Genomic DNA, 10,844 nt, shown 5'->3' with positions numbered 1-10,844 from the left:
AACCTAATAGTCAGTTTTTAACAGTAAGATTTTTAATGTTTTGAAAGAAGTCTCTTCTGCTCACCAAGTCTGCCTTTATTTGATCCAAAGTACAGCAAAAGCAGTAATATTTCATTACCCTTATACTATTTAAAATAACTGTTTCCTATCTTAGTATATTTTAAATATAATGTATTCCTGTGATCAAAGGTGAATTTTCAGCATCATTCCTCCAGTCTTCAGTGTCACATTAATCAGAAATCATTCTTAATATGCTGATTTACTGATCAATATATCAATAGTTAAAACAGATGAGTACATTATTTTTCACCATTCTTTGATGAATAGAAGGATCCACGGATCAGCAATTATGTGAAATAAAAAGCTTTCGCAACATTATACACCATATCATTCAAAAGCTTAGTCAGTATATATATAATATATATATATTTCTTTTCCTTTCTTTTTTTGGCTTAGAAATCTATAACTGCTGGACAATAACAAATAATAATGATTTGTTTATACTACAAACAATTGTTATCACATAAGGCAGAATAGATTCTATACTGTAATAAATGCTATGTCAATTAGCACTGCATTGTTCTTATACTTTATTTATCACCTGCTGGAGATTTTTTTGGACTTGAAGAAAAACAAAAGCGAAAACAAACTGTTTTCATATAGCGATAGCTGGACGCTTTTGCCCATATTAGGAATTTCCTGTTATGACTTTCTGCGCGAGAGCGTCCCCCGCGTAATCTACGCCCCTGGGTATCATAGATTTAAATAGATAGGTTTAAACGGCCTCCCATATGAATTAGGCTTTCACTTAACAGCGCTGTCTCGTCACTAGTGAGAAATGTCATGTGTGGCCTTTAAGTTGCTACACTACAGTATACTGACAAAATCGTCAGAGCAGCGCTGAACTGCTGCCCGGATGCTACGTTCTGATGCCTGGAACTACGTTCGCCGTGTGCGTTTCCCCTAAAATAATTGCACACGACCTCAGAACGTTCGTCAGCCAATCAGATTCAAGCATTCAAGGCCCCGTAGTATAAACAGATGTAAAATCCACAGCATCGTCTTTTTAACACAGCATATTTGTTGTCATATGCTGCCTCTTGTCCTCCAGCAACTTTCGGTGTCGTTACTTCCGATTCAAAACAAGTCGAGAAGGTTTGAATAGTCCAGACGTTGACAGTTTACACTTTACACAGCTCACGCTGTTCGGTAAGTACACGGTTATGTGTCCTTATGGCTACGTCTACATTAATCTGAATACATTTGAAAACGGCGTTTTTGTTTTAAAACTCCGACCACAAAGTGTCTCATTCACACAGAGACATCAGAAAAAGTTAAATTCGCTTTCTGCGCATGCGTAAAGCCTCAAAAAATCTCACTGCAGATTATACACATGGAACAGACACGAAACGTCTTCATGCAGTTTTTCTGACTGGAAACTATATATTTTATTTACGAAAAGAGCTCCCCATTCACTGACGCGTCAAGGTCGCAAACACTCACGATTGTCTAACGAACGGAGAGAAAAAGATGCGTTTTCAAACGAAAACATATTAGTGTGGACATGGCCTTAATTAATGCTTTAATGTGTCGATGATATTACTGTCGAAAGCGACCTAATAACAATCTGCAACTGCGCTGTGAATTTGTAGACCGTCATTTTGAACAAACCTCTTAAGTCTGCAGTCCAAAGCTAAATGTGAACATATGTAAAGAGGAAAATATTCGTCTTCAAGAGCAATCAAATTTAAATTAAATCTTAAGTAGTGTGTGTTTTGTACCAAACGCAAATTAAACTAAACCCATTTCCCTTCAGTCGCTTCAGACTTTAAGACAACATATAACGCTTAGACTACATATAAATTACTGACAGATCGAGCAATTGACCACTTCGTTATTTAACATCGACACTTTAGTGTTAATTTTAAGGTAGGACACCTGATTTTCGCCATATTTGTATCTCTCTTGCGCGCTTGGCGTTGAGCAGGATTTCAAAGTAGACTTCTATGTCCTTTACGTTTGAACAATGTTGATGATTTGCTTAAGCATTTGAAGCATTTACTATTTTTGGATCATACTCAAGCACTGCTTAACTGTTTGGAGCATTTGCATTTGTTTACAATCTTATAATTGTTTGGATAATTATTGGTAATCAAAGCTAAAGTTTTCTTTCAGTTGTTGTCTGGAGCTGTTCTCGCAGTCATGTCAGAGGGACAGACAGATGTGACAATCGATATTCCTAATTTGTCAATTTGCTAAATAAATAAAAACGTAACCTTTTAGATCAAAAGCACTTGACCGCTAAAAATTAAATATCAAGCATACCTGTTCAAACGGAGTATGTCAAAATAGGTTACTCCGATGTTAATCACAAAGCAAAACATGCTATTAGACATTTTCATCACATAAAGTGTTGAAGTACATATGCAAAAACTAAGGCATGTACTTCTTAAATATTCTCATTGTGAAAATATTGTTCAATAAGATGTGAAGACGGTCAGAACAATAAACAAATAATACTGTGGCCTTTCATTTTTATTTCTGGAACGATGTAAATTGACAAGCGTTTTACAAGATTATAAATGTATTTATTTTAAACTTATAATTAGACAAATATATCTTTGTTGTTACATAGATAAAATAGTGAAAACAAAGGAAATTTAAACACTTTATAATGTACTGTAGACCTGTGTGCAATATCAAATTGTAAAATGTTCACAAACCAGTAAATCTGTAATAATCTATGAGGCAAAGATTCATGCACCATTTGTTATTAAACGTCGATTAAAAAGCAACCTATAAGTCTTCGCTCAACACTCTGGGTCTTTCTTCATTTTCCATTGTTTGCCGTCATTAAATAGCTAAATACATTTCATATTTACTAAGAATGGTTGTTGTTGGTTTGTGGTTTGTTGTTTTTGATTGCTTCCACTGTTCTCATTTGTAAGTCGTTTTGGATAAAAGCTAAATGAATAAATGTAAATTTAAATGTGGCTAGTAAGAATAAATGACCATGGCTATTATTGTTTTTGTTGATAATATTAGGGAAATCCGCTGTCCACCGACATGCAAGGCAGTGCTGATCAACATATGGATGTAGAGCAGGGTTCTAATTATCAGGTGAGAAAAAAATGTGTGTGTGTGCCCTGGTTATATAAACAAACTTTTATTATAGATGTGATTTAATCATGACTAATCATTTGACAGCACTATTATACAGTACATATTATTATTATTATTATTATTATTATTATTTAATCTGTCAATCTGACCGGTTTTATGAGGTGGGATTTTTTTTTTTTGTGACTTTATGTAGCTCCTCCCCTAAGCTCTTCTGTCACTGGGGCATAAGCAGATTGTACCAAAGCATACAAATTAAATTGCCAAATTGGTGGCTAACTCGTACGAAGTATAAAATAATTTCTACCTTGAGGTTGTGTTGGTCTTTCTTACTACAAATTGCATATTAAATGGACTGTATTTTAAAACCATTATCAAACATCCGTAGTTTCATCTATATAAATATTATTTCTGAATGTTGTTTGGACTTTATGTTCCCCTCCTGTCTAGGACTTTGCCAGGGGAAGTAGCAAAGAAAAAAGTTACAATTTTTGAGGTTTGAATGTAAACTGAAAACACTTTAAATATGTTTGGTATAAAATAAATGACAAATAATAACCACAATAAATTATTAAATAGAATATGCAAACAATAAATGTGATTACGTTTTTCAGTTATTTTTCCTCTCAAAATAATTGTATTTAAGGGAATGGTTCATTCGATACTGTCATTTGATAGTGAATATTGCCTTCAGTGTCATACACAGAAAACAATCCAATCAGACTGAATCAGGTGACATTAATTTTACTTGTAATTAAATTAACAAAATATGGTTTGTTGCACGCAGGCACATTAGGTGTGCGATATTGTTGCTGAATTGCTTACACTCACTGCAAGCAATTGTTGATCGTGTTGATATTAAAATAGGGAACATTTTTTAATTCAGCAGGCCCCACATTCATCAAGCAGTGTTGATCATCAAATGATGCAAAACGGTCAAGTCCTGCATGATCAGGTGAGTACTAGACACAACTGAAATAGTCTCATTTCTGACATTTTACTAAAACAGGTAAATTGTTAAATTAAAATGGAAATAAATAATTCTACAAACTGTATCAGTATCTTAGCAGATCAGTAGACCATTAAACCCCTTACCAGCTTCAATGGACAAGACCTTTTAGAGATTTGAAGTGATTATAAGATTGTTGATATACATTTGATCCTGATTATGTTCCTACTTTCCTCTATATTATATGATTAAAAAATTATAATTCTTGCTAAAAAATGATTAATGTTTGCAAAGAGTATGTGTGACCATGGACCACAAAACCAGTCAAAAGTGTCAATTTGTAAAAAATTTGATTTTTACATCATCTGAAAGCTGATGGGATAAAAAAAAAAAAATGAGTGAGAACAATCCCATCAGACTGCCATATTTTACAAACCCGATTCCAAAAAAGTTGGGACACTGTACAAATTGTGAATAAAAGCAGAATGCAATGTGTAAGTTTCAAATTTCAGTATTTTATTCAGAATACAACAATGACAAACAGTAGCAAATTTTTAAACTGAGAAAGTGTATCATTTTAAGGGAAAAATAAGTTTATTTTTTAAATTTCATGGCATCAACACATCTGAAAAAAGCTGGGACAAGGCCATGTTTATCACTGTGTGGCATTCACTCTTCTTTTTATAACAGTCTGCAAACGTCTGGGGACTGAAGAGACAAGTTGCTCAAGTTCAGGAATAGGAATGTGTTCCATTCTTGTCTAATACAGGCTTCTAGTTGCTCAACTGTCTTAGGTCTTCTTTGTCGCATCTTCCTCTTTATGATGCGCCAAATGTTTTCTATGGGTGAAAGATCTGGACTGCAGGCTGGCCATTTCAGTACCCGGATCCTTCTTCTACACAGCCATGATGTTGTTATTGATGCAGTATGTGGTCTGGCATTGTCATGTTGGAAAATGCAAGGTCTTCCCGAAAGACTGGTTTTTGCTTAAAATACGCGATCGGCAATTGGCCGGTTTTTGGTCTTTTTTTCGGCCAATTTTTCCGGAAGTGCGCCCACGTGCACATGTTTGAAAAGCCAGAAGTAAATGTCAGTTCTGTATAGGATGATTGTTTTTATTTTATCTTAAAATTTTATCTTAAAATTATACATAGACTTAATTTGATTTAAAAATCACCTGCTGTAGCACACTGAAGTGTTTCATTCATCCAAAAAATCTAAAAAATTCAATATATATACACACGTTTTTTTTTACTTTTTAAAAAATTTTTTTTTACTTGAGCCAATAGTTCTTTATTTTTCATTGGCTCAAGTAAAAAAAATATAGATGTGAATCATTACCCTATTATTTTTTTATTGGAAGAATGAAACTCTTTGAATCCTTGTTTTATTCGCACCATCATTTGATTTTAACATTTTGGAATCATTTATTTATATAGCATACTTTTATTTAGTCTCACTGGTAAATAACTTTTTTTTTTTTTAAACCAAATTTAAAAACTATAAAGAAACCCCTTATAGAATGTGTGTTGATTTGTTGTTTGGACTGTAGAACTATGCAGTTGTTGCCTTTTAATTTCACATGGTTACAATTAATCTTTTAATTTAAGGCCAGTTCTATGTAGTTTCAACCACATTAAAAAACAAAAGCTAAATGCTGATGTCTGTACCAAATAAAAATCTTGTTTATGCATACTTTCCTTCTTTCTTGTTTGTTGCTTTGAGAAAAATAAATCTGAAATCGGAATCGGCCAGTTTGCTTGTAAAAAATCGGAATCCGTCATGAAAAATCATGATCGTGCATCCCTAATTCCTGTATGTGATGCAGTGCTGTCTTAGGGCATGAAGATCACTGCATCCAGTTTGGTTTTCCGGCCTTGACCCTTGCACACAGAGATTGTTCCAGATTCTCTGAATCTTTGGATGATATTATGCACTGTAGATGATGATGATAACTTCAAACTCTTTGCAATTTTTCTCTGAGAAACTCCTTTGATATTACTCCACTATTTTTTCGCAGCAGCATTGAGGGAATTGTTGATCCTCTGCCCATCTTGACTTCTGAGAGAAACTGCCACTCTGAGAGGCTCTTTTTATACCCAGTCATGTTACCAATTGACCTAATAAGTTGAAAATCGGTCTTCCAGCTGTTCCTTAAATGTACATTTAACTTTTTTGGCTTCTTATTGCTACCGTCCCAACTTTTTTGGAATGTGTAGCTCTCATGAAATCCTAAATGAGCCAGTATTTGGCATGACATTTCAAAATGTCTAACTTTTAACATTTGATGTTATCTATATTCTGTTGTAAATAAAATATAAGTTTGAGATTTGTAAATTATTCCATTCCTTTTTTACTCACAATTTGTACAGTGTCCCAACTTTTTTTGGAATTGGGTTTGTACTTTGTAATTAAATGTAATAAACTAAAGTGTAATCAATTGATATTTATATTATATAATAGGAATTATTCTTCCTAATTCAGCAGGCCCAACATTCATCAAGCAATGTTGATCTTCAGTGGAAGCAAAGCTATATTAATTGTACTAATGCTCAGGTGAGTACCAGTCACATGCTCAACTGAAGTTTACCCTTTATCACCTCTTACCCATATAAGCAACATGTATGTTTAATTGTAATTCCCCATACTATTTGAAGCATTTACTATTTTTGGATCATACTCAAGCACTGCTTAACTGTTTGGAGCATTTGCATTTGTTTACAATCTTATAATTGTTTGGATAATTATTGGTAATCAAAGCTAAAGTTTTCTTTCAGTTGTTGTCTGGAGCTGTTCTCGCAGTCATGTCAGAGGGACAGACAGATGTGACAATCGATATTCCTAATTTGTCAATTTGCTAAATAAATAAAAACGTAACCTTTTAGATCAAAAGCACTTGACCGCTAAAAATTAAATATCAAGCATACCTGTTCAAACGGAGTATGTCAAAATAGGTTACTCCGATGTTAATCACAAAGCAAAACATGCTATTAGACATTTTCATCACATAAAGTGTTGAAGTACATATGCAAAAACTAAGGCATGTACTTCTTAAATATTCTCATTGTGAAAATATTGTTCAATAAGATGTGAAGACGGTCAGAACAATAAACAAATAATACTGTGGCCTTTCATTTTTATTTCTGGAACGATGTAAATTGACAAGCGTTTTACAAGATTATAAATGTATTTATTTTAAACTTATAATTAGACAAATATATCTTTGTTGTTACATAGATAAAATAGTGAAAACAAAGGAAATTTAAACACTTTATAATGTACTGTAGACCTGTGTGCAATATCAAATTGTAAAATGTTCACAAACCAGTAAATCTGTAATAATCTATGAGGCAAAGATTCATGCACCATTTGTTATTAAACGTCGATTAAAAAGCAACCTATAAGTCTTCGCTCAACACTCTGGGTCTTTCTTCATTTTCCATTGTTTGCCGTCATTAAATAGCTAAATACATTTCATATTTACTAAGAATGGTTGTTGTTGGTTTGTGGTTTGTTGTTTTTGATTGCTTCCACTGTTCTCATTTGTAAGTCGTTTTGGATAAAAGCTAAATGAATAAATGTAAATTTAAATGTGGCTAGTAAGAATAAATGACCATGGCTATTATTGTTTTTGTTGATAATATTAGGGAAATCCGCTGTCCACCGACATGCAAGGCAGTGCTGATCAACATATGGATGTAGAGCAGGGTTCTAATTATCAGGTGAGAAAAAAATGTGTGTGTGTGCCCTGGTTATATAAACAAACTTTTATTATAGATGTGATTTAATCATGACTAATCATTTGACAGCACTATTATACAGTACATATTATTATTATTATTATTATTATTATTTAATCTGTCAATCTGACCGGTTTTATGAGGTGGGATTTTTTTTTTTTGTGACTTTATGTAGCTCCTCCCCTAAGCTCTTCTGTCACTGGGGCATAAGCAGATTGTACCAAAGCATACAAATTAAATTGCCAAATTGGTGGCTAACTCGTACGAAGTATAAAATAATTTCTACCTTGAGGTTGTGTTGGTCTTTCTTACTACAAATTGCATATTAAATGGACTGTATTTTAAAACCATTATCAAACATCCGTAGTTTCATCTATATAAATATTATTTCTGAATGTTGTTTGGACTTTATGTTCCCCTCCTGTCTAGGACTTTGCCAGGGGAAGTAGCAAAGAAAAAAGTTACAATTTTTGAGGTTTGAATGTAAACTGAAAACACTTTAAATATGTTTGGTATAAAATAAATGACAAATAATAACCACAATAAATTATTAAATAGAATATGCAAACAATAAATGTGATTACGTTTTTCAGTTATTTTTCCTCTCAAAATAATTGTATTTAAGGGAATGGTTCATTCGATACTGTCATTTGATAGTGAATATTGCCTTCAGTGTCATACACAGAAAACAATCCAATCAGACTGAATCAGGTGACATTAATTTTACTTGTAATTAAATTAACAAAATATGGTTTGTTGCACGCAGGCACATTAGGTGTGCGATATTGTTGCTGAATTGCTTACACTCACTGCAAGCAATTGTTGATCGTGTTGATATTAAAATAGGGAACATTTTTTAATTCAGCAGGCCCCACATTCATCAAGCAGTGTTGATCATCAAATGATGCAAAACGGTCAAGTCCTGCATGATCAGGTGAGTACTAGACACAACTGAAATAGTCTCATTTCTGACATTTTACTAAAACAGGTAAATTGTTAAATTAAAATGGAAATAAATAATTCTACAAACTGTATCAGTATCTTAGCAGATCAGTAGACCATTAAACCCCTTACCAGCTTCAATGGACAAGACCTTTTAGAGATTTGAAGTGATTATAAGATTGTTGATATACATTTGATCCTGATTATGTTCCTACTTTCCTCTATATTATATGATTAAAAAATTATAATTCTTGCTAAAAAATGATTAATGTTTGCAAAGAGTATGTGTGACCATGGACCACAAAACCAGTCAAAAGTGTCAATTTGTAAAAAATTTGATTTTTACATCATCTGAAAGCTGATGGGATAAAAAAAAAAAAATGAGTGAGAACAATCCCATCAGACTGCCATATTTTACAAACCCGATTCCAAAAAAGTTGGGACACTGTACAAATTGTGAATAAAAGCAGAATGCAATGTGTAAGTTTCAAATTTCAGTATTTTATTCAGAATACAACAATGACAAACAGTAGCAAATTTTTAAACTGAGAAAGTGTATCATTTTAAGGGAAAAATAAGTTTATTTTTTAAATTTCATGGCATCAACACATCTGAAAAAAGCTGGGACAAGGCCATGTTTATCACTGTGTGGCATTCACTCTTCTTTTTATAACAGTCTGCAAACGTCTGGGGACTGAAGAGACAAGTTGCTCAAGTTCAGGAATAGGAATGTGTTCCATTCTTGTCTAATACAGGCTTCTAGTTGCTCAACTGTCTTAGGTCTTCTTTGTCGCATCTTCCTCTTTATGATGCGCCAAATGTTTTCTATGGGTGAAAGATCTGGACTGCAGGCTGGCCATTTCAGTACCCGGATCCTTCTTCTACACAGCCATGATGTTGTTATTGATGCAGTATGTGGTCTGGCATTGTCATGTTGGAAAATGCAAGGTCTTCCCGAAAGACTGGTTTTTGCTTAAAATACGCGATCGGCAATTGGCCGGTTTTTGGTCTTTTTTTCGGCCAATTTTTCCGGAAGTGCGCCCACGTGCACATGTTTGAAAAGCCAGAAGTAAATGTCAGTTCTGTATAGGATGATTGTTTTTATTTTATCTTAAAATTTTATCTTAAAATTATACATAGACTTAATTTGATTTAAAAATCACCTGCTGTAGCACACTGAAGTGTTTCATTCATCCAAAAAATCTAAAAAATTCAATATATATACACACGTTTTTTTTTACTTTTTAAAAATTTTTTTTTTACTTGAGCCAATAGTTCTTTATTTTTCATTGGCTCAAGTAAAAAAAATATAGATGTGAATCATTACCCTATTATTTTTTTATTGGAAGAATGAAACTCTTTGAATCCTTGTTTTATTCGCACCATCATTTGATTTTAACATTTTGGAATCATTTATTTATATAGCATACTTTTATTTAGTCTCACTGGTAAATAACATTTTTTTTTTTTTAAACCAAATTTAAAAACTATAAAGAAACCCCTTATAGAATGTGTGTTGATTTGTTGTTTGGACTGTAGAACTATGCAGTTGTTGCCTTTTAATTTCACATGGTTACAATTAATCTTTTAATTTAAGGCCAGTTCTATGTAGTTTCAACCACATTAAAAAACAAAAGCTAAATGCTGATGTCTGTACCAAATAAAAATCTTGTTTATGCATACTTTCCTTCTTTCTTGTTTGTTGCTTTGAGAAAAATAAATCTGAAATCGGAATCGGCCAGTTTGCTTGTAAAAAATCGGAATCCGTCATGAAAAATCATGATCGTGCATCCCTAATTCCTGTATGTGATGCAGTGCTGTCTTAGGGCATGAAGATCACTGCATCCAGTTTGGTTTTCCGGCCTTGACCCTTGCGCACAGAGATTGTTCCAGATTCTCTGAATCTTTGGATGATATTATGCACTGTAGATGATGATGATAACTTCAAACTCTTTGCAATTTTTCTCTGAGAAACTCCTTTGATATTACTCCACTATTTTTTCGCAGCAGCATTGAGGGAATTGTTGATCCTCTGCCCATCTTGACTTCTGAGAGAAACTGCCACTCTGAGAGGCTCTTTTTATACCCAGTCA

At 33.2% G+C, this 10,844-nt stretch overlaps 1 protein-coding gene and 1 long non-coding RNA gene across 3 annotated transcripts in view; both read left to right on the top strand.

The window, feature by feature from the left end:
• The first annotated feature begins 1,094 nt into the window (after nt 1–1,094).
• LOC132126257 (uncharacterized) lies at nt 1,095–4,075 on the top strand. Its single transcript, XR_009427368.1, has 3 exons — nt 1,095–1,209; nt 3,046–3,120; nt 4,007–4,075. It is a non-coding gene; the product is annotated as an uncharacterized LOC132126257 (long non-coding RNA).
• Nucleotides 4,076–7,709: 3,634 nt separating this feature from the next.
• LOC132126697 (E3 ubiquitin-protein ligase DTX3L-like) overlaps nt 7,710–10,844 on the top strand; it is a 40,602-nt gene continuing 37,467 nt past the window's right edge. For both annotated transcript variants that reach the window (XM_059538146.1, XM_059538145.1), the window contains exons 1-2: nt 7,710–7,791; nt 8,675–8,743. In XM_059538146.1, the coding sequence (XP_059394129.1) occupies nt 7,738–7,791; nt 8,675–8,743 (123 nt within the window). In that variant the 5' untranslated portion in view covers nt 7,710–7,737. The remainder of the gene's footprint in view (nt 7,792–8,674; nt 8,744–10,844) is intronic.

The sequence above is a fragment of the Carassius carassius genome, chromosome 44 (genome assembly GCF_963082965.1).
Source record: "Carassius carassius chromosome 44, fCarCar2.1, whole genome shotgun sequence".
Classification (NCBI taxonomy): domain Eukaryota; kingdom Metazoa; phylum Chordata; class Actinopteri; order Cypriniformes; family Cyprinidae; genus Carassius; species Carassius carassius.
Note: the sequence above shows the minus strand (reverse complement) of the source record. Positions and strands in the feature narration are given on the sequence as shown.